At 44.7% G+C, this 24,936-nt stretch overlaps 1 protein-coding gene across 1 annotated transcript; it reads left to right on the forward strand.

Moving 5' to 3' along the window:
- The first annotated feature begins 229 nt into the window (after window positions 1–229).
- STK35 (serine/threonine kinase 35) lies at window positions 230–13,453 on the forward strand. The gene is made up of 3 exons (XM_073682863.1): window positions 230–864; window positions 4,189–4,925; window positions 8,898–13,453. Exons 1-2 carry the CDS (start codon window positions 405–407, stop codon window positions 4,911–4,913), a joined length of 1,185 nt encoding a protein of 394 aa, XP_073538964.1. The 5' UTR covers window positions 230–404; the 3' UTR covers window positions 4,914–4,925; window positions 8,898–13,453.
- The last annotated feature ends 11,483 nt before the right edge of the window (window positions 13,454–24,936 follow it).

Consider the following 24,936-nt stretch of genomic DNA (forward strand, 5'->3'; position numbering starts at 1 on the left):
TGGAACGTACCATTTTTTTTAAAGATGGGGAGTTGGTGGATGATTATTTAATAACACGAAATCTTTTCTATTCGTTCTTCTATGTGTTGATAATTAAACTGACTGATATGATTATTACTTATAAGATCTAGAATAACTCTCCCGTGTGTAAGATTTTAATGGTATGGTTAAAGATTTTATCCCAATACCCCCTATAGTTTTTCTGTAATGGTACGGTCCTCATGTACAGTAGGTCTTCCCCTGGCTGCCTCTGTTCAGTGTGTGCAGGAGCCGGCTGGAGCTCGGATCTGGGGAGGGAGATGAGGCCTTTCCCTGGCTGTTACTCCTCACAGCGATATCGTTTAACGTGCGCCCCGCAGGCTACAGCGGAGGAGGGATGAGGGCTTCCGGCCTGAGTGCTCGTCATGGAATCCGCTAAAAGAAAGCGCCGGAGAAGTCCTGGAGTGCGGCCGCTGAGAGAAAGGATCCCCGCCCCCCTCCTCAACGTGCAACCAGTCAACGGCACACTCAAGCCCGAGGCCTCGGAGGAAGAGGAGGTGGTGGTGAGCGGCGGCGGCAGGCTCCGGCGGCCTCGGTACAGTTTACTGTCCGAGATAGGCCGCGGCAGTTACGGGGTGGTGTACGAGGCCGTGGCCCGGAAGAGCGGCGCCCGGGTGGCCGTTAAGAAGATCCGCTGTGACGCTCCGGAGAACGTGGAGCTGGCCCTGTCCGAGTTCTGGGCCCTGACCAGCCTGCGCCGCCGGCACCCGAACATCGTGCGCTTCGAGGAGTGCGTCCTGCAGAGGAACGGTCTGGCCCAGAAGATGAGCCACGGCAACAAGAGCAGCCAGCTGTACCTGCGCCTGGTGGAGACCTCCCTGAAAGGTACCAGCCGGGGACTAATCCAGGCCGGGGACTGAGGCCTCCTGCGGGGGTGTGTCACTCTGAGGGCCGGGAGAGTCCAGCACTGGGGCAGGGGCTGCTGGGAGTTACCAGGGAGATGGGCACCGCTGACCTCACATAGCACTTCCATCAAAGAGGGGAGACGGTCACCAGATCCCCAGGATGGGCCTGATCCAGTACAGGCCGCTGTGGGGATCTGTGATGTCAGCCTCCTTCATCACACATCCATCCTGTAATGCCACATATAACCGTCCGTAAAGGCGACATGTTATGGGATTGTAAGTTATGTAACGTCCTGATATACTGCTATCCTCTACTCACTGTCCTAGTGCTGGCTCCCAGGAGGAGCAAAGGAGGGTAGAAGAATGTACCTACTAGAATACCTGAACATGGCAGCTATAATACTGCCCTCTGTATACAGGAGCCTGGCAGCTATAATACTGCCTCCTAGATTGTGAGCCCTCGTGGGCAGGGTCCTCTCTCCTCCTTTACCAGTTGGCGACTTGTTTTTGTTCAAACTATTGTACTTGTTTGCTATGTATACCCCCTTTTTTCACATGTAAAGCGCCATAGAATTAATGGCCCAATAATATGTACAAGAATATAACTGCTATAATACTGCCCCCTATGGTCTAGAAGATTATGCCAGTGTTTCATGGACATAGTAATCTGTTCTCACTGGTTGAGTATTATGTCTCCGATCATTTGGCTCGCTGATAGATGAGCATGGATTATGCCAATCGTGGGGGTGGATGATTGGATCAGAGGAACGTTGGTCTTGGCTCTAAGGTATCGAACTCTGACCTATATCGGTATAATCAGTAACTATTGTGGAGCACCCGGAACCGGGTTACCTTTGCCAAGACACTAGTAGTGAGGGCTCAGGGTTGGGAATTGAAAGGACTAATTCAACCTTAAATCTTTTTTTTTTTTTTGTGGGGGGGGGGGGGGTGAAGGGTGCTGACCTATAAAGGCCTTTACTTTAAAGGGGGGTCACCCAAGTTTTTAAAATTGTAGGCCTATTAAGGGTTATTAACGTCCCATCTCTTCATGACTGTCCCATCAGTCTGGGTCTCGATAACAACTGAGCACAACGGTGGTACAATGTGTGAGTGACTCCCATTCATTTCTATTGGAGTTCAGCAAAGAGCTGCCCTTGGCTGTCTCTATAGCCAGCACCTGTAGGCAGTCATTCCCATCTTGGCCGTGAAAGGGTGAGATTAAACTATCCTTTTAAGGCCTATTCTGATCTGTAATGAAACTTTCTAATCAATTTTTCAGTTTTTAAGATCTGCTTGCTGCCGGTGAATGAAAATATCGATCTATCTAGCCCACTACGTCTCACAGCCGAAGGTTTGCTACAAGTATACCCATTGTAGAGTTGATCTAAAAGCCTTGCAGAGCTCTGGACTGCTGGTCACATTGGTAGTTCTTTGACAGTCGGATCAGAACCCTGCGAACCTCTACTACTTGCGGCATGTCATCTGATTATTAGACCCCGCAATAACGTCATTCCATTGTGGCACAGGCAAGACATCACAGGAGCCTACTAATCAAAGGTGGCTCTGGCAATGCTGTAGGTAGTAGGATATTTGCTGGGCTCTGGTCTGTTGGTCACTGGACCAGGTTCCTGCAAATCTTTATTGCTCAACTCTAATCCATTCTATCAGTTGTGAGTTGAGCAGCCTGGACTCTGGGCTGATACCATGTAGCAAACCTTCAACTGTGAAAAGGTTTGTGGTCTATTCCTTCAGTGAATGTTTCTAGTCCTGTACACCAATCCAATTAAAAAAAAAAAAAAAAAAAAAAAAAAAAAAAAAAACTGGCCTGCTGAGAGTTGGTCTATACAGCTAGTCAGTTTGTGATGACTGAAAATGCTCATTCTCTTGGAAACCTGCGATCCACTGCCAGCATTAGCCCTGGGGCTTGTGCCATCTGTTGCCAGTTGGCGTTGCTGTGAGTGGTAGGGCTGATCTTGCACTTGCAGGCAGGGCAGTGCTTTGTCTTCAGGGCGGCTGCCAGTGCGGACTAGTTGCATGCAGGTGCTTCACAGGAGGCCGTCATTTGTCAGGTGTAGGATTTGTGCCAGGAGACTGGTTGTTTGTACTGTACTTAAAGGGTTGGGCCCGCTGCTTAACATCTGGATTTGCCCACGTGCCAAAGGAAAGCTGGTGCACGCATGAGTATCATCCATATTGGGGAGGGTACGTTGTGGGTTTATTTGGCTTAAATGAGTATGTTGGTGCAACTCACTTGGCAGATGTGACCATTTCTGAGGCCGGATAAGGCAACATAGGAAGGAATGGATTATACCATCTGTCTCGGGCTGGTGATGGTTGCACTGCAGTTTACTCACGGCTTGGACATGATGTCCAGATTAAGTTCTATGACTACACTTAATCCTCCTCAGTCCAATCTCTGACCCATGCTCGAGGTGACAGTCTTATGTAATATATGTGGTGGGGGGTGCACGTCCTCAGGCATAAACATCTGAATCCCCAGAGGCTGCTTGTTACCTGACATTGCTGTGTGAATGCGTCTCGTCTGTCACATAGTGGGCTGCTGTCTACTGGACGGCCTTGTGTGCATTTATTTGATTTTTTTTTTTTTTTTTTTTTGCATTGTTCTTTCTGACACCTCTTGGAACCAGCTGAGCTTTCTCTATAATTGGCGTCTATTAGATAGTGGTCACCGGGGAACAGCTATTTCCTTTGAGTGGTACAAATGATAATAACGATGTCCTGAGTCCCTAACATGAGGAGGTGCACAGGAACGCTTCAGGGGGTGGGGAGGAAGTATATGTATATTTTATATACCCGATCCAATATGTAAAGACTACTACGCACCTCTGCCATCAGCAGAGTCAATGGGGAGAGGATGGTGGTAGACGTTCCCCCTCACAATTCTGCTAGTGGAGTTGCTGTCATTTCTTATCTTGTATTATACTCCAGGGCAGCACTCTGTTCTGCAACTTCAGAAATTAAAATTCCCAGCTCTTCTTACACAGATCATGTTCTGGTAACTTGCATGTAGTTGCACCAAGCACTGTAGTGTAATCTGTTCCTGGAAGACCAATGGCCTCCTGCATTAAGTTAAACCATTAGTGGTGTCTGACAAGATTGCTGTCTAGAATAACAAGCAGAATAGTGGTTGCTGCTCTGAAGTATAATGCACTCTGGATCAGGCTGAACTCCACTTCTTATCTAGGCTTTCTATGTAGTGACTGCTCTCCTCCTAGTTTCCTTGCATCTGTATTTGGGGTTAAAAAATATGTTCACTAATATATCTTTTTCTCTTTCCTTGCAGGGGAACGTATTTTGGGCTACACAGAAGAAGCTTGTTACTTATGGTTCGTCATGGAGTTCTGTGAAGGTGGGGACCTCAATCAGTATGTCCTATCCAGGCGCCCGGACCCAGCGATCAATAAAAGCTTCATGCTGCAGCTGACAAGTGCCATTGCTTTTCTGCACAAAAACCAGATCGTTCACAGGGACCTGAAGCCGGACAATATCCTGATTACAGAGCGATCCGGCTTCCCAGTGCTCAAAGTGGCTGATTTTGGCCTCAGCAAAGTTTGTGCTGGACTTGCTTCCCAAGGGAAGGAAAGCATCGGGGAAGGAAGCAACGAGAATAAGACGGTCAATGTCAACAAGTACTGGCTGTCATCGGCTTGTGGCTCAGACTTTTACATGGCTCCGGAGGTGTGGGAGGGACATTACACAGCAAAAGCGGACATATTCGCCCTAGGCATCATCATCTGGGCCATGATCGAGCGGATCACCTTTGTTGATGCAGAGACCAAGAAGGAGCTGCTGGGGACCTACATAAAGCAGGGCAGTGAGATTGTCCCCGTAGGGGAAGCACTGCTAGAGAACCCAAAGATGGAGCTTCACATCCCGCAGAAACGCAGGACTTCAATGTCTGAGGGCATTCGACAGCTGCTTAAAGACATGTTGGCTGCTAATCCTCAAGATCGGCCAGACGCGTTCGAGCTAGAGACCCGAATGGACCAAGTCACATGTGCTGCCTGAAGCACCCTTCTAGTAAGTGCCAGCATCCCCACTAGTGTGTGCCACAGATGTGATGGCCGTCCACACCTTGCATTGAATGGGGTTGTGAGCAGGATCTGGTGTGGAAAGGTTCAGAAGACATTGCTATAATTTACATAGCTGCCCTAAGGCTAAGTGCCCACGTAGCGTTTTTCAAGCGTATATGCTGTGGAATTTCCGCAGCATAAATGCTAGGTAATCCGCCCCCCATGGTCCCCAAGGGGATTCCGCAAGTTCTATGCACATGCTGTGGATTTTTCCGCAGCGTTTATGCTGCGCTCAAAAATCTGCAGCATGTCCATTACTTTTGTGGAAGCGCGGCGTAATCGCCGCCATAGACTTGCATTGAGACGCATATAATCCGTGTCAGTACATTTATGCTCACGGATTATATGCGTTTCAATGTGCGGATGGTACCCAGTTCTGGAGGAGAGGAGACTCTCATCCAGACCTGGGTACCATTGTACGTGTTAAAAAAAAAATAAAATAAAAAATAAAGTTTATATTCACCTTCCGACGGCCCCCGGTCTCCTTCCCTTTGCTTGCGGGCAGGACTGTAGGACCTGCGGTGACGTCAGTCATGTGACCGCAGGCCTTTCAGTGCAGTATCCCGCGATCAGCTGGCAGATGGGAGCGAGCGCAGCAACACACGCCGGGCCATCAGAGGGTAAGTATAGGTTTATTTTGTTATTTTTAAACATTCTTACGGTCACACTATATAAATCCTTGCTGTTTGCATGGATTTATATAGTGTGACCTAGTTGTCAAGCTCTTTCCATGTGATGCTAAAATTGCCTGGAAAGCGCTTGTCAATCCGCATGCGGAAATGCATGTGAATAACGCTTCAAATCCGCATGTATTTGGCAGGGAAAAACGCATGCACAATCTGCATGCGTTTTTTCTGCCAGGGAGATGCAGAAATTTTCTGCTTCATTTCTGCATCGTGGGCACAGCCTTAGAGTTGTTGTGGCAGCAAGGTTTTTGAATTTGCGCCACCCAGAGTCTTTATAAAGGCACTACACAGCTCTTGCACATGTCCACAAAGCTTTGCTGGCTGCTCTGTTATGAAATCTACATCCTCAGTCATTCATGCTTTACTAATGCAGCTTATATAACTTGCCCAGGGCCTCGGGGATGAGGGGTGGATCTTGGTTGGTGTACATCTGCTTCCTGAGAGCTGCCATCTCTGCACATTCCTGCACACGGACCCCCTCCCCACTTTGTCCCCAGCTCTGCCTGTCCTAATCCTCACGTGTTTGTGCCATGCTGTCTCTGCCGTGGTGCCCCCTCCACACGTGCTGGGAAACCTTTTTCCCATCATGTCACGTGGGTCAGCTCAGAAGTGGGTCACCCACACATTAAGGCAGAGTCGTGCTGCCGCGTTCGCTGGTCAGCGAATGGTTCTGAAATGCTGGAGAGAGCCTTAAAGGAAGTGGCTGTATGTGAAGTGGGCAATCCCCAATTGTTATACCCAGCTATACACCCTCTTAGAGGGGTGGCTCTGGACTGTCTCTTTATCACCATAAACCCTAACTCGTATGCAGTTTTGGAAACCTTTCAATTGCCATGGGTACAAATGGATAACCCTTCTTCCCCCTTCCCTCGCACTGTATATCGAGGGTAATGGTTCCAATTCTTCCTCCATCTCCATGTGGTTGTCCCAAGGAACGATCTCTGCCTGGGGCTCTTCACATGGTCTTAAGGGAATCCGGTGTGGATATTATTCCCAAGCCTCTAGTGCAGCCTTGGTCCACATGGTGTTTGGACATGAGCAGGCTCTCCATAGGAACACCATGTCCCCAGACATTGGAGATTATGATATTGAAATTATTTCCTGAACCCTCACCTTTTTTTTTTTTTTTTTCTTAATAGAACAGGATATTTGTGGGATAAGTGTAAAGGAGGGGCAGACTTGCAAGTAAATTAACCCTGCAGTAGGAAGAGCCACTTATTCTGGGGTGGATTATTTTTATTCTGTCCCACCATGTTCAGCCATCACATAAAACTAGAATTACAGCATGAGAGCTACACATTTCTGATACAGGGCTCCTAACCCTACACTCCTGGCAGCTGTCTAGTACTGTCTTCAGTGGTGGCTGTAGAGATGTATTCAGTGAGCTCCTCCTAGTGGTGGCTGCAGGCAGACCACAATTTGGAACTCGTATCACAAAAATGCAGCTTTGACCGCTATACAGTGAAATGAATTGGGGAACCTGCACATTGAAGGAGTTTCTCTTGCCAGCCTCCATGGATGCCCACTGCAATGGTGTGATATTAGCACAGTGTTGTGTTGGCTTAAAAAGGGGTTTTCCTGTCTTCATGAGATGCCTTTTTCATTAGGGTCCTGACCTCTGGGACTCGCACTAATCTCGAGAATGAAGGGGCTTTAGAGCTACTTCAGCTCTCTGTTCTCTTTATTTATTTTACTCATTTATATAGCGCTATTCCACAGCGCTCTACAGACATTATGGGCACTGTCCCCATTGGGGCTCACAATCTAAATTCCCTATCTGTGTGTGTCTTTGGAATGTGGGAGGAAACCGGGGAACCTGGAGGAAACCCACGCAAACACGGGGAGAACATACAAACTCCTTGTCCTTGGTGGGATTTGAACCCAGGACCCCAGCGCTGCCCCCATAGGGAATTTAGATTGTGAGCCCCAATCTGTAGGTCTTTGGAATGTGGGAGGAAACCGGGGAACCCGGAGGAAACCCACGTAAACACGGGGTGAACATACAAACTCCTTGTCCTTGGTGGGATTTGAACCCAGGACCCCAGCGCTGCCCCCATAGGGAATTTAGATTGTGAGCCCCAATCTGTAGGTCTTTGGAATGTGGGAGGAAACCGGGGAACCCGGAGGAAACCCACGTAAACACGGGGTGAACATACAAACTCCTTGTCCTTGGTGGGATTTGAACCCAGGACCTCAGCGCTGCAAGGCTGCAATGCTAACCACTCATGATGTCTTCTGCCTGTGTGCATTTGTGGCTACCTGCTGGATGAATGGCACTGGATGGGGTTTCCTGCACTTCAACTTTATTGTTTGGAGATGGGTGGGAGTCCCTGAGATTTTACCTCCGCCACTTAGCTGATCTGTCTTAGCTGTGTGTGCTCACCTAATGAGATGGCAAATACCCCTTTTAATTTCCTTGACATCAGCTGTTACATCACTATGCAGGTCCTTACAAAGTCACAGTGGCAGGACAACCGGGAATGCACCATTATCCTAATGTGGGGGGTGGGCATGCAATGGAGAGAGGGCATTAATGTAACCCCATTATTGATAAAGAATTATAACCTGACATAGTTAATCTTTTACAAAAATAGAAATATATTTATTAATCACAGCAAACACACATATTAAAAATATGCCTCTTTTAAAAAACCGTTTTAAAATCTAAAGGGCAGTGTGGTACAAAGATGGTAGTATTACAGCACAATTGTATATAACAAAATACAATTAGTTACATATAACTACCAATAATCACTATTACGTAAATACTAAGTATACAGCTGATTACACCAAGTTTGCCAGGTTATAAAGTCATATAAAATTGTGACTATGGCAATTGGCTATTCCTATACAGGAAGTTCCAACCATGTGCCATATTTTCAGTACCACACTGCCCAGTACCCCTACGCGCGTTGTGTGTTGCTTCCCCGATGAAGCAAAACTCTCATAGGGGTACTGGGTGGTGTGGTACTGAAAACATTGCACATGGTTGGTACTTACTGTGTAGGAATAGCTAACTGATTAATAAATATTTATATTTTTGTAACGGATTAATGATGTCAGGTTATAATTCTTTATCAATGAGGGTACATTAATGGCCTTGAATTAGATTTGGGTACTCCCTTTGAATTGCTAAATGGATCTGTTTATCCTAATTGTGTTAACATGCATGGAGAGAGGGTCTGGTGGGAGCCTGTGCACTTCTGATATAACTTGCTCTTCTCTTCCCCCAGGTTTAAGGTGGGATCAAGGATTTTGTTCTGTCTTCCGAAGACTCCGATGTCCGCCCCTCCCCCTCTGCTTGCTTGCACCTGGATTTCTCTCGAGACTGGATCACCTGTAATATGTTCTAGAGTAAAATGATGGCTCCTCGACTATCACTGGTGCTAGTTACATTGTGTTACCGACTACAGGGCGGCTTCTACATTATTCTCCCCTTCCCCCTCCCCATCATCATCTCTTCCAGACGACTGCATTAAAACCAATGATGAACACTAGTGTTGGGAGAACGCACCAGCAGGGCTTGTTCGTTAGCTTCTGGTTAACGATCTATGCAATGAATAGCAGCCTTCCCCCTTAGTGGGCATCGGCCACTGTGGCTTGTAACAACCCATTTTATTTGTTGGTCATTTTGGAGTTACAGGGAGCTTTTGGCTTATTTAAAGAGCCAGCTCCTTGTGTGCATGCACCCCCGCCTCCTTTACATCGGGTGAGTTGTTCTGTAGCTGCTCATGCAGACCTAATTTAAGACTTTCTGTCTCCAGTTGTAAATCTTGAGTCCAGAGCTTTCTTAAATTGGGGTCGGCAAGCCCATCAGTGTCCTTAGTCCCAGATCACTCTACTTCCTCCTAATAACCCACCCCCTCTTCCCCTTTAAACATATCACTTGTGGGTGGATGATGGAAAGGGGCCACCACGTCTTACACCCAGCACTGCTTATTCCTGCACTTATTGTCTCAGGGAATCTTTAGTGGGTAAACCGAGCCCCATCTTCCCCGTGCCTGCTTCCCCCACATCCTGCACCTTCTTGACTTCTGCATGCTATGATGGGTAGTTGTTTCCTTTCTTTTTCCTTCTCCCTCTTCTCTTTTCCCGTCTTCTGCCGAAGTGCCTATTACTAGATGGGGAGAACCCTGACCTACACACTCTGGGAGACTTAATCTGTAGTCTTGAGGAGGTATTTGGAGAAGCTTGCACTCTTTGCTGTCACTTGTTTGCAACACCGTGCCTTATTTTATTTTGCTTCTGACACCCAACTACCTGCTAGTCACTAAGCCCATGACACAACCCCTGCCCTCTCCTTGTTTCTTCCCTGCTGGATGGGCTGTACTGCAGACTGCTCACCACCTAGAAGTTATAGTTGGGAGGTAAGGGGGTTAAACTCTTATCTGGAGCGCTCATTGAATCTATGCACCGATTACTATATGGGTTGTATAAGGGTCTCATGTGAGGGGAGGGGGGAGATTACATTGCATCTGTGAACCAGGTTGAGATCTATCACTACAGTAGGGAAGGAGAGAGTGGATCTCATCTGACCCAGATTTCCTTCCCTAGCACAAGGCTTTCTCTTTACTGCTTGCTGCGAGAGACTTTTCCATAGACCTCTCCTACAATTGGCACTTCTTTTTATAGGGTCACTGTCTGTCCCAGGTCTGCATTTTGTGCCATATGTTTCACTAGACCACACAGCACCTCCCCCTGTGGGTTACACTTTTTGTAGTGTTGGGTCTCTGGGCCCTAAATTTTTATTTTTTTTTCCCCTCTTACCCATTCTCCTATTTCTATTGCTCAGGTAAAAGTTCTGCCGATCATTGGGGGCAGTGCACTGGTGGAAGCCAAATCCTCTGCAGACTCCAACAAGAGCTGCATATTCATAACCGCTATCATTTCTTTGAGTGATGTTAAATTTATTTAAGGGTTTTCCTGAACTATAAAAATATGGCTGCTTTCTTCCAAAACTGTGTCAGGTTGTATGGGTGTAGTATTTTGGCTCTGCTCCACTCACTTCATGGAGTCCAGCTGCCATACCGAATACATTCAACCCATGAACTGGTATGTTTTAAAAGCAATAAAAAGTTGCCTTGTTTTTCTAGTCTTGGGGAAAAACCTTTTAACACCTTGTAGCAGGTGTGTGACTAGTGCAGGCACTATCATAATGCACTGACTAAGCTCCTGGATGGTCTAAAGACCTGATTCTGATGAAGCGATTAAAGAAACACTCTGGGTAAAAACTGGTTGTGTCCCTGAATAGGGCCCTGACCCCATGTGTCATGCAGTAGGGGAAGGTTTTGGTTTTTTTTGAGGGTAGATACTTTAACTACTCATCAGCCTATATCTCTCCCGCAAGGACAGTTACCAGGATCTTGGTAATCCTTTGCATTGCTATATTTCCCTATGCTGGATGTTCCTATGTGATGAATTTTGCCCTGATCTTATTTGTGGGGGGAAGGATAAGGGTCATGGGAGGAGGGGGGGCTGTGGGCTGAGAGATTTGGTATCAAAACTGATGACCCAATTGGATTTGATGTGTTTAGGTGAGCATAAAGAGGTTCTGTCCTTCAAAGTATAGATCGTAAAAAGAAACCCAATGTCTAAAGACAAAGAAAGTGCCGTTATCCTAAGGTAGGAGCTGCAGATGGCCGTCCACTCATGGAGCAGCCATATTGGAAGTGCATTGCAACAATCCAAAAAATGCCATGCCATGGGTGTTATGGTGGGTAGTGATGAGCGTAGCCCTTGCCTTAATCCGATCACATAGTCTTTGTCAGGTGGGACATCTGCCTGGGACCCTTAGTGATGCTGCTGGCAGCACAGCAGGGGCAACTTCTAATTCATGTTTAGTGACCCCCATACATTGCCCCCTTCTTTAGATTACTCCAGGGCATCATTATGCATTTGTTTCAGACACCACCCCCAATGTGAGAAATGGTGTGTGAGCAGTGTCATCCCCTACTGGCCCACAGGGTTAAAGGGAAGCTGTCATCAGGAAATGACCTATTGTTAATTTAAATGCGATTTCTGTGTTTTTAAATGTTTCTCGTCATGTGTTTTTTGTTTGTTTGTTTGTTTGTTTGTTTGTTTGTTTGTTTGTTTTGTTTTTTTTTCTTTCCAGACCTCCATTTCTATCCCCCCCCCCCCCCTTCCCTAAAAAAAAAAAAAAAAAAAAAATAAAAAAATCTTGCAATCTTCACACTGACCACTGAAGCTGTTTTAGAATCTCAGATTCCTGTTTCAGGAAATAACAAATGTACATTAACCACAATGAACCGCCTCTGGTCCTGTCTTTCGGAAATAAGCATCTAATAAGCGTGTGAAAATATCATCATGGGGAATAATGTAGTCAGCCATGACATTACCTATTGTAATTGGTGGATCCTGTGTTGTCTCCTGTATAGATAACTTTGTTATCTTTCTTTGTAATCATGCCTCTGCTGAGGATCCTGCGGAAAACTGTACCTGGAAGGACAAGAATTATGAGCCTGTAAAAAAAACAAAAAAAAAAACACGTCAGTGTAAAAATTGCAAGTTTTTAAAAAAATAATGTACAATGAAAACGTGAGTGGAAGTAATTTTCTGATGATGGCCTTCCTTTTTAAATAGGATCTTTCACTAGTTTGAGCTTGTAAAGCTGGCCATATCAATGAATAGTGGGTGCAGAGCTGAGTAAAACATAGTTCTTGATTAACCCCTTTCTGTTGTGGAGATATGATAAACCCAATGGGGCTTTGCTAGAGACTTGTTCCTAGGGGTGTGTACTTTTTTTCTCTGCATGAGGTTGACCAAGCAAAAGCATGTAACACCATACTGAGAAAAGAACACACCCCCCACAAAAAAAATGTGAGCCTTCTCCTTTGTGGGACATGAAATGACAGACTGCTCTGCTCTCCTCACAAAAGAGCAATTACAAGTTTGGGGGGGGGGGGTGGGGGTAGATATGAGTGATTACTAATACTGCTTCAGCTCACATTTGTTAGTGGTAGAAGGGGATACAGCAGAGCTGACCGCACTGAGGAAATCTGCTAGAAGAGTTTGTAATAAGACAAAGCTCAGCTGTGCTGCCCCTCACTGACTGCTGTTAGATGAAAGCTGAAGTGTTAGTAATCCTTTACAGCTCTACTCCCAGCACTTTTCTCTCCTGACTGCACAGCTGTATGTGATTACAGACTGTCTGTCCTTTCATTTCTCCCTCCCTCTGGGAAACCTCTTGTAAGCTATTGTGGGGTTCATTTCATCCCCCACCCACTGTATGTTGCTGCCTCCTCTTGATTGGTCCACTTTCATGCAGGGGAAGAAGTAGATGCCCCTAGAGACGACTCTCTGATAACGCCCCTTTGGGCTTAACATCTCCTTAAGTTTCTTCATTTTATCCAATTTTGCAGCCACTATTCCATGATATGGGCAGTTTAACTTACCCAGACTGGTGACCGGTCCACTTTTTGTAGGGTATATCTTTTATGAGATGGATGTGATCCTTCCTTGCTGCAGCCTTGGGCTGTAATACAAAGCACCCCCTCTCCAGCTCTTATAAAGAGGTGATCCCACCAGTGCACCCCCTGCTCTGCGGACCTTTTGTCCTCACCCTTGTTTTGCACATACGCTGGTGACAGGACCTGTTATTTTTAATGTTTTTGCGTTGGTTGTGAGTTTACAATGTATTATTTATGTTACTTTTACACTGTAACTCTCCCTAATGTGTGAATGGCAGTTGTGATGATGTAAGATGAGTGTGTATATAATATATATATATTTTTTTCCTTTTGTGAAGATTAATAAAGGGAGTACAAACTGTGATGTGTATGGCTTGTTTTCTATGTCAGAACCTGCTGTGCAGGTAGGTAATATCTGTGTACTTTGGGTATTAAATGCATGGTAAAGCGGTGTACACAGACTTTACTTAGTGTCTGCGCAGGTCCATATGCTGCAGCTGCTTGTTGCTGTATGCTTTTCCTAGACGAATCATTTATAGGGTATGTATACAATTGGAGATACATAGTTTTCATACGCCGATGCATGTCTTGCTATGATTTATACCGCAAAAATCTTGTGTATAAAACCTTACAATGAACGGCCACCGTTAAATGATAAAATTCTGTCTGCAGCTACCACTAAAGGGAGCCTACTGCATTCTGGTATGAAGTGAGATCCCTCTAGTAGCAGTTGGTAAAATATCATTCAGCTGTCATAAGACTATAACTATCTGCTGCGCTAGTTCTCTAAGTGGTTCGTTCCATAAAACCACGGTCACACCACTGATTGGCAGCTTTCTGCCTATGACTGCTTTTTCCCTACTCTTTGCAATCAGTGATAGGAGAACAATGGTAGACAGCGTGCAGGAAGGTCAATGACTACATTCCAGGAGCTTTTTTTCTTAAAAGGGTTAACAGAACTAAGCAGCTGGCTAGATCAGAAGAGCAGACTGTCAGCCATTACATGTCTCACACTGGTAACACCCCCTGTACAAGAATAGAACTACTATAATACTGCCCCCTCACCCCATGTACAAGAATATAACTACTATAATACTGCTCCTATGTACAAGAATATAACTACTATAATACTGATTCCTATGTACAAGAATAGAACTGCTATAATACTGCCCTCTATACACAAGAATATAACTGCTATAATACTGCCCCCTATGTACAAGAATAGAACTACTATAATACTGCCCCCCATGTACAAGAATAGAACTACTATAATACTGCCCCCCATGTACAAGAATAGAACTACTATAATACTGCCCCCCATGTACAAGAATAGAACTACTATAATACTGCCCCCCATGTACAAGAATAGAACTACTATAATACTGCCCCCCATGTACAAGAATAGAACTACTATAATACTGCCCCCCATGTACAAGAATAGAACTACTATAATACTGCCCCCCATGTACAAGAATAGAACTACTATAATACTGCCCCCTCACCCCATGTACAAGAATAGAACAACTATAATACTGCCCCCTCACCCCATGTACAAGAATAGAACAACTATAATACTGCCCCCTCACCCCATGTACAAGAATAGAACAACTATAATACTGCCCCCTCACCCCATGTACAAGAATAGAACTACTATAATACTGCCCCCATGTACAAGAATAGAACAACTATAATACTGCCCCCTCACCCCATGTACAAGAATAGAACTACTATAATACTGCCCCCTATGTACAAGAATAGAACTGCTATAATGCTGCCCCCTATGTACAAGAATAGAACTTCTACATTCTGCCTCCTATGGAGAATGTTGATATCTGCTCTTTAACATCAGGTAATGGTGCAGATTACATGTGAATTGCTGGAATTATAAAGTGTCAGGAATGCAAGCAGTTTTTTTTTGGGGGGGGCGGCAGCTCTAACTTGGTGAACCACCTTTCTATTCTGTATAGTGCTGCTTGCATGATTTGTGACTGGGGTTTGTCTGATCGGTTCTGACAACATCATAAGCCCAATTACTTCAGGACGGCTGCTCCTAAATGAGACCTGTCTGCTTCAGCAAGCGCATTCTGTAACTTTCCCAAGCTGCAGCGAAGACACCTGCGATAGAGAGGACAGTATGTGCCCGTGAGCTGCATGTACCACACCTTCCCTGTATCTTGTGGCTTTGGACATTGAATCCCCTTCTTTCTAGCCCCTGCACTGAGACCCTGTGTGTCCTGATACAGACCTTTAATACGCTGGGACTGTTCTCACACTAAGGATTGTGCGGAGTCAGCATAGTAATTTGCTGACAGCAGAAGAGTCGCCTGGTGAAAGGCTTTCATTGTATTAGTGATGGTCCATCGTGTACATGGGATGATGCGCCCCCTACTATTTATTAACGGAAGTCACAACTATCCTGCAGACAAGTCTCTGGCTTGTAGGATGACGAAGAGGGTCTCCAACTCTGACCATGTTCTGACAGCCACAGGCAATAACATACATTCTGTCTTATAATGTGCACCACAACTTCTACAGAACCTCATTTTAAACCAGAATGCTTCATGTTAGTACATTTTTGTATTGACATGAAGCCTCCTTCCAGAAGTATATTCTCAGATAGTATAGGCTGCAAACCCAAGCTTTTGCAGAACTTCTTTATGAAGAGGATGGGGCAGCAATTGATGATTGACAAGGAATGCAAGTTGTGTCACTTATTTGCCTTAAAACCATCATGTCCCAAATACTAGGCACAATCACTCTTCCATTTCAGGAGGAGTATCGGCTGCCAGGTATCTCTCAATTTGATCAGACTGGAAAAAATCTATCAGCTGAGTGTGTTTTTTTTGTTGTTGTTTTTTTTAATTTATTTTTTTTAGGTAAGGACATGTGTATGATGCACCCATCTTTGAGGCGTCACCCTTCAACCTTATGAATATCCTGTTGTATTATCTCTCAAATGTTGTTCTCTTGTCTTATTAATTCATTTGTCGACCTGCCTGAAGAAGGAACACCTGTATTCTGAAAACTGCAAATACCTTTACTGGCTAAACCAGAAAAAATAAATCACTCTGAGAATACTTTTGTCATTTTTGGGCATAAAAGTATTTACATATGCATAATTTTGAAAAAACATGCAACTTTTCAAAAAGTCACAAAAAATGGTTGAAGAAAAAAAAAAGGACCATTTTTTATCTTTGTGCAAAATTTATGACCTGTATTTGTCAATTTGAAGAATTTGGTGCAAAAACTGTCAACAAATATAACGCAATAGGAAAAGGGATTTAAAAAAACACGAAAATGATGAATAACAGTCCATAGTGTCCAAGAAAGTTACATACAAGTCCACAAAATGCATAACTGATTTACCTTCATCCAGAGAACTATTTCCCCCCCTTAGTGACCAATAGACGTCTTTTTACTGACCTGCGATATTAGAGTCTAGCGGTCCCTGACAGGTGACAATTCTGTAACTGGCACAAACCATGGACGTTAAACTCCTTAGATTCTGCTGTCAATAGTGACTACAGAATCTAAATAGTTAACAGATTGTGAGGGCTCCCTCTTTAACCTCATCGGCACCCTGAGATCTTGATTGTGTGGTCCAGATGTTTGCCTTGGCAGTTCATGGCCAAATAACGGCCTTAGGCTGAGTGCACACAAAGCGGTTTTAATGCGTTTCTGCGGCGGCTATTCCGCTGGTGATGTCAGCGATCAGCTGATGGTCGCGCGCCCATCAGCTGATCGGTGATGTCAGTGATCAGCTGATGGTCGCGCGGCCATCAGCTGCTCGGTGACGGCAGCGATCACCTGATGAACCCCAGTGACTCCCCCTGCAGCATTGTATACTGATGGGGTGATTTTACACCCTTGTCAGTATACAGTGCTGTATTCTACAGCTGTGACATCAGTGATGGCTGATGTCACAGCTGTAGAAATGATCCGGATCTTCGTGGAACAGCCGTGATCGTTGACGGCGGACAGGGGAGGGATATTGTTGTTTGGTTTTTTTTCAGGAGATCGAAGGCTTTGCGGAGGCGTGTAATAAAAAAATTTGTAAAACTGTGTGTTTTTTATTTCCGTAAAATACTTTATTCTGGCCATGTCTTTTATTAAAAAAGCGGCAACCATTTAACCACATGGTTAGTAATGGGGGTGTCTTATAGACAGCCTCCATTACTAACCTGGGCTTCACGTCAGTCACAAATACAAGGCTGACGTGAACCCCAACCCCATTTTCCCCTGCCACCGCTACAGGGCAGTGGGAAGAGCGAGGCTAAGCGCCAGATTTGGCACATCCTATGGATGTGCCACTTCTGGGACTGCTGAGGGGGCTAGTATTCATGGCCTCTTCCATGGCTATTAATATCAGCCTGCAGCTGTCTAGTTTAGCCTTTGCTGGCTAGATTTTATAGGAGGACCCCACATCAATTTTTTTTCTGGTAAGACTTTTGGGTGGTTTCCAACATATAGGACACCCAAAATCACTTCAAAACTGAACCGATCCCTATAAAAATAAGTTTTGTAAATTTTCTTGAAAAAATGAAAAATTACTACTACATTTTTAAACCTTCTAAAATGCTAATAAAATAAAACAACACTTTACAAATGGTGCTGATTAGTGATGAGCGAGTATGTTCTGTTAACCCTTTCGGCGAGTATGCTCAGGGCCGAGCACCGAGTAGTTACAGCTGCTTTGTGTTCTGTTTTCATCACTCCCGTGTGCATGATTTGCGACTGACAACTCTAATACATGTGAGGAATGTGTAAGAAATAGACATTCCTTACATGTACTAAAGCTGTCATCACAAATCATGCACATGGGAATGATTCAAACAGAACACCGAGCAGCTGTAACTACTCGGTGCTTGGCCCTGAGCATACTCGGCGAAAGGGTTAACAGAACATACTCGCTCAACACTAGTGCTGATGTAAAGCCGACACGATGCAGAAATCATGCTGATTTTTTCCGCTTCTCCCTGGCAGGAAAAACGCATGCGGATTGTACATGCGTTTTTCCCACCAGGTAGAAGCGTTTGTCAAGCGTTCTTCACATGCATTTCTGCATGCCGGTTATTAAGCACTTTTCCAAGCGACTTTAGCATCACTTGGAAAGTGCTTGACCACTTGGTCACTATATAAATCTATGCAACCGGCATGGATTTATATAGTGTGACCAAGTAATAGTTAAAAAAAAAAGAATAAGAATGGTAAAAAATAAAGATTATACTTACCTTCCGATGTCCTCCCGGTGTTTTCTCCCCTCCGTCTGGTCTGCTGTATGGGTCGCGGTGTTGTGAAGGACCTGCGGTGACGTCATTGGGTCATGTGATAAGTCACGCAACCGGCCTTCATTTGCTCTGGCTTCAGATGTAAATACTTTAAACGGATCTACAAGGCACAGCGCCTTACAGTGTGTAGTGGCCGGGGCTGAGTACTGCAGGTCATCTTGGAGTAATAACCGCTGATCGGTGGGAGTAGCTGGTAGCAGATCCCCCACTGACCTCATATTGATGACATATCCTGTGGGTGGGTTATCAATATTCTGTGACCGGACGAACCCCTTAAGCCTAAGGCTGAGATGTTATTTTTTATCAATTACTTTTTCTCCATTAGGAGCTCATTATCCCCCGGTTCAGGTAGCAGACGAGTGGCGTTTTTCTCACACTTAATACTAACATTAATTGCCTTTTACTCTTAACAAGTGTTTTCTACAGTACAATAATTGATATAACTGGGTTCTGTTTCTATTTTTTGCATAAAATTCACTCGTTAATTTCTAAAATACTTTTTATTTTCTTATATATGCATCACGCACAGGGTCGGACTTGGGCACCGGGACACCGGAGAATTCTCCATTGAGCCCGGGCCCCCGAGCAGGACGCACGAGGGTCCGCTGGTTAACATGGCCACCGGTGCACCTGCAGGGGGGCCCTTGCAGTGCGGCTGATAAGGAGGGCAATCTGGCCTGCTTCTCGGACCCCCAGGCTTCGGGGGGCCCATGGCCAGATTGCTCTCATCGTGTACAGCGGGCAGGGAGCGATCCCTCCAGCTCCGCTGTTCGCAGGAGGAAAATGGCAGTGGAGTTAAGGGATCCATCCTGTGCTCCCTGGCTGGCGCTTTCTCCCTGACACAGGCTCACGCGGCTTGATGACATCATCATGCAGCGTGCGCCTGTGTCAGGGAAAAAGTTGCCGGCAATGAGGATGCTGCTGGGGCACAAGCAGAGCGGTAAGTGTTTTTTTTTGTTTTTAACTAATAGACTGAGAATGAGGGAGAGCAATGATGATAGAGTATAGCATGGGAAGATGATGGAGGAGGTGGGGGGAGATATGACAATGATTGAGAAGGTGGGGGAGAGCAATGATGGGGAATTATTTAGACGCTATATGCTGTTAATATTGATTTACAGTCGATGCTCCACTATAACAGGGATAACGGCTAACAGGTATTTGCATATAGCTGTAGGGTGGGCCCCTAGGGTCAATTCCTCCTGTGGGCCTCAGACACCCCAGTCCAAAACTGATCACGCTTTTGGCCATTTCTTGGGGCCATCGAAAAAGCAATTCTTATCTTACAAGTTAACCTACCTGTTCAGCGGAAACTCTTCCAGGACCCCAGATTTGTGCAGTATAAGGCTGCGTGCCCACGATGCGTTTTTCATGCGTTTCTGCTGCGGAATTTCTGCAGCGGAAACGCATCAAAAACGCTTGGTAATCCGCACCCCATGGTCCCCAATGGCATTCCGCAATGTCAATGCACATGCTGCGGATTATTCCGCAGCGTTTCTGCAGCGCTCAAAAATCCGCAGCATGTTCATTAATTTTGCGGAAGCGCTGTGGAATTGCCGCCATTGGTTTGCATTGAGACGCATAGAATCCGTGTCTGTACATTTGTACACGCGGATTATATGCGGTTCAATGTGCGGATGTTACCCAGTTCTGGAGGAGAGAAGACTCTCATCCAGACCTGGGTACCATTGTACCTGTGAAAAAAAGAATAAAATAAAAAATAAAGTTTATATTTACCTTTTCGCGGGCCGGCCGGCAGCGCTTATCTTCCAGGACCTGAGATGACGTCGCGGGCTGTCTCGCGATATGCCGGCAACCCGGAAGGAGCCAGGACGAGCGAGAAAGCACACGCGGCGGGGGATCGGGGGCAAGTATAGCTTTATTTTTTACGGTCACACTATATAAATCCATGCTGTTAGCATGGATTTATACAGTGTGACCTAGTTGTCAAGCACTTTCCAAGTGATGCTATCGCCTGGAAAGTGCTTGTCAGTCCGCATGCATAAACGCATGTGAATACGCGTGTATTCTGCAGGAAAAACGCATGCACAGTCTGCATGCGTTTTTTTCTGGCAAGGGAGATGCAGAAACGCTGCAGAAATTTTCTGCATCATTTCTGCATCGTGGGCACATAGCCTTATACAGGATGTAGCTCAGGATCAGTACAGGATAAGTAATGTAATGTATGTACACAGTGACTCCACCAGCAGAATAGTGAGTGCAGCTCTGGAGTATAATACAGGATGTAACTCAGGATCAGTACAGGATAAGTAATGTAATGTATGTACACAGCGACTACACCAGCAGAATAGTGAGTGCAGCTCTGGAGTATAATACAGGATATAACTCAGGATCAGTACAGGATAAGTAATGTAATGTATGTACACAGTGACTGCACCAGCAGAACAGTGAGTGCAGCTCTGGAGTATAATACAGGATGTAACTCAGGATCAGTACAGGATAAGTAATGTAATGTATGTACACAGTGACTCCACCAGCAGAATAGTGAGTGCAGCTCTGGAGTATAATATGGGATGTAACTCAGGATCAGTACAGGATAAGTAATGTAATATATGTACACAGTGACTCCACCAGCAGAATAGTGAGTGCAGCTCTGGAGTATAATACAGGATGTAACTCAGGATCAGTACAGGATAAGTAATGTAATGTATGTACACAGTGACTCCACCAGCAGAATAGTGAGAGCAGCTCTGGAGTATAATACAGGATGTAACTCAGGATCAGTACAGGATAAGTAATGTAATGTATGTACACAGTGACTCCACCAGCAGAATAGTGAGTGCAGCTCTGGAGTATAATATGGGATGTAACTCAGGATCAGTACAGGATAAGTAATGTAATATATGTACAGTGACTCCACCAGCAGAATAGTGAGTGCAGCTCTGGAGTATAATACAGGATGTAGCTCAGGATCAGTACAGGATAAGTAATGTATGTACACAGTGACTCCACCAGCAGAATAGTGAGTGCAGCTCTGGAGTATAATATGGGATGTAACTCAGGATCAGTACAGGATAAGTAATGTAATATATGTACACAGTGACTCCACCAGCAGAATAGTGAGTGCAGCTCTGGAGTATAATACAGGATGTAACTCAGGATCAGTACAGGATAAGTAATGTAATGTATGTACACAGTGACTGCACCAGCAGAATAGTGAGAGCAGCTCTGGAGTATAATACAGGATGTAACTCAGGATCAGTACAGGATAAGTAATGTAATGTATGTACACAGTGACTCCACCAGCAGAATAGTGAGTGCAGCTCTGCAGTATAATACGGAATGTAACTCAGGATCAGTACAGGATAAGTAATGTAATGTATGTACACAGTGACTCCACCAGCAGAATAGTGAGTGCAGCTCTGGGGTATAATACAGGATGTAACTCAGGATCAGTACAGGATAAGTAATGTAATGTATGTATACAGTGACTCCACCAGCACAATAGTGAGTGCAGCTCTGGAGTATAATACAGGATGTAACTCAGGATCAGTACAGGATAAGTAATGTAATGTATGTATGTACACAGTGACTGCACCAGCAGAATAGTGAGTGCAGCTGTGGAGTACAATACAGGATGTAACTCAGGATCAGTACAGGATAAGTAATGTAATGTATGTACACAGTGACTCCACCAGCAGAATAGTGAGTGCAGCTCTGGAGTATAATACGGGATGTAACTCAGGATCAGTACAGGATAAGTAATGTAATGTATGTACACAGTGACTCCACCAGCAGAATAGTGAGTGCAGCTCTGGAGTATAATACAGGATGTAACTCAGGATCAGTACAGGATAAGTAATGTAATGTATGTACACAGTGACTCCACCAGCAGAATAGTGAGTGCAGCTCTGGGGTATAATACAGGATGTAACTCAGGATCAGTACAGGATAAGTAATGTAATGTATGTACACAGTGACTCCACCAGCAGAATAGTGAGTGCAGCTCTGGAATATAATACAGGATGTAACTCAGGATCAGTACAGGATAAGTATTGTAATGGATGTACACAGTGACTGCACCAGCAGAATAGTGAGTGCAGCTCTGGAGTATAATACAGGATGTAACTCAGGATCAGTACAGGATAAGTAATGTAATGTATGTACACAGTGACTGCACCAGCAGAATAGTGAGTGCAGCTCTGGAGTATAATACAGGATATGTAATGTATGTACACAGTGACTCCACCAACAGAATAGTGAGTGCAGCTCTGGGGTATAATACAGGATATAACTCAGGATCAGTACAGGATAAGTAATGTAATGTATGTACACAGTGACTCCACCAGCAGAATAGTGAGTGCAGCTCTGGAGTATAATACAGGATGTAACTCAGGATCAGTACAGGATAAGTAATGTAATGTATGTACACAGTGACTGCACCAGCAGAATAGTGAGTGCAGCTCTGGAGTATAATACAGGATGTAACTCAGGATCAGTACAGGATATGTAATGTATGTACACAGTGACTGCACCAGCAGAATAGTGAGTGCAGCTCTGGAGTATAATACAGGATGTAACTCAGGATCAGTACAGGATATGTAATGTATGTACACAGTGACTGCACCAGCAGAATAGTGAGTGCAGCTCTGGAGTATAATACAGGATGTAACTCAGGATCAGTACAGGATATGTAATGTATGTACACAGTGACTGCACCAGCAGAATAGTGAGTGCAGCTCTGGAGTATAATACAGGATGTAACTCAGGATCAGTACAGGATAAGTAATGTATGTACACAGTTACTCCACCTGCAGAATAGTGAGTGCAGCTCTGGAGTATAATACAGGATATAACTCAGGATCAGTACAGGATAAGTAATGTAATGTATGTACACAGTGACACCACCAGCAGAATAGAGAGCGCAGCTCTGGGGTATAATACAGGATATAACTCAGGATCAGTACAGGATAAGTAATGTAATGTATGTACACAATGACTTCACCAGCAGAATAGTGAGTGCAGCTCTGGAGTATAATACAGGATGTAACTCCGGATCAGTACAGGATATGTAATGTATGTACACAGTGACTGCACCAGCGGAATAGTGAGTGCAGCTCTGGAGTATAATACAGGATGTAACTCAGGATCAGTACAGGATAAGTAATGTAATGTATGTACACAGTGACTCCACCAGCAGAATAGTGAGTGCAGCTCTGGAGTATAATACAGGATGTAACTCAGGATCAGAACAGGATAAGTAATGTAATGTATGGACACAGTGACTCCACCTGCAGAATAGTGAGTGCAGCTCTGGAGTATAATACAGGATATGTAATGTATGTACACAGTGACTGCACCAGCAGAATAGTGAGTGCAGCTCTGCAGTATAATACAGGATGTAACTGAGGATCAGTACAGGATAAGTAATGTATGTACACAGTGACTCCACCTGCAGAATAGTGAGTGCAGCTCTGGAGTATAATACGGGATGTAACTCAGGATCAGTACAGGATAAGTAATGTAATGTATGTACACAATGACTTCACCAGCAGAATAGTGAGTGCAGATCTGGAGTATAATACAGGATGTAACTCAGGATCAGTACAGGATAAGTAATGTAATGTATGTACACAGTGACTCCACCTGCAGAATAGTGAGTGCAGCTCTGGAGTATAATACAGGATGTAACTCAGGATCAGTACAGGATAAGTAATGTAATGTATGTACACAGTGACTCCACCAGCAGAATAGTGAGTGCAGCTCTGGAGTATAATACAGGATGTAACTCAGGATCAGTACATGATAAGTAATGTAATGTATGGACACAGTGACTCCACCAGCAGAATAGTGAGTGCAGCTCTGGTGTATAATACAGGATGTAACTCAGGATCAGTACAGTTTAAGTAATGTAATGTATGTACACAGTGACTCCACCTGCAGAATAGTGAGTGCAGCTCTGGAGTATAATGCAGGATATAACTCAGGATCAGTACAATGTAATGTATGTATACAGTGACTTCACCAGCAGAATAGTAAGTGCAGCTCTGGAGTATAATGCAGGATATAACTCAGGATCAGTACAATGTAATGTATGTACACAGTGACTTCACCAGCAGAATAGTGAGTGCAGCTCTGGAGTATAATACAGGATGTAACTCAGGATCAGTACAGGATATGTAATGTATGTACACAGTGACTGCACCAGCAGAATAGTGAATGCAGCTCTGGAGTATAATACAGGAAGTAACTCAGGATCAGTACAGGATAAGTAATATAATGTATGTACACAGTGACTCCACCAGCAGAATAGTGAGTGCAGCTCTGGAGTATAATACAGGATTTAACTCAGGATCAGTACAGGCTAAGTAATGTAATGTATGTACTCAGTGACTCCACCAGCAGAATAGTGAGTGCAGCTCTGGAGTATAATACAGGATGTAACTCAGGATCAGTACAATGTAATGTATGTACACAGTGACTTCACCAGCAGAATAGTGAGTGCAGCTCTGGAATATAATACATGATATAACTCTGTACCCATACAGGATAAGTAATGTAATATATGTACACAGTGACTCCACCAGCAGAATAGT

The sequence above is a fragment of the Phyllobates terribilis genome, unplaced genomic scaffold, assembly GCF_046119375.1.
Source record: "Phyllobates terribilis strain yellow unplaced genomic scaffold, ASM4611937v1 Scaffold_5__5_contigs__length_657084704, whole genome shotgun sequence".
In the NCBI taxonomy this organism is placed as follows: domain Eukaryota; kingdom Metazoa; phylum Chordata; class Amphibia; order Anura; family Dendrobatidae; genus Phyllobates; species Phyllobates terribilis.

What these genes read in the sequence shown, in the direction of transcription:
- STK35 (XM_073682863.1), top strand. Translation starts at nt 405, where the DNA reads ATGGAATCCGCTAAAAGAAAGCGCCGGAGAAGTCCTGGAGTGCGGCCG. An exon ending in GGTGGAGACCTCCCTGAAAG is followed by an intron (nt 865 to 4,188) that starts GTACCAGCCGGG and finishes CTTTCCTTGCAG; the next exon opens with GGGAACGTATTTTGGGCTAC.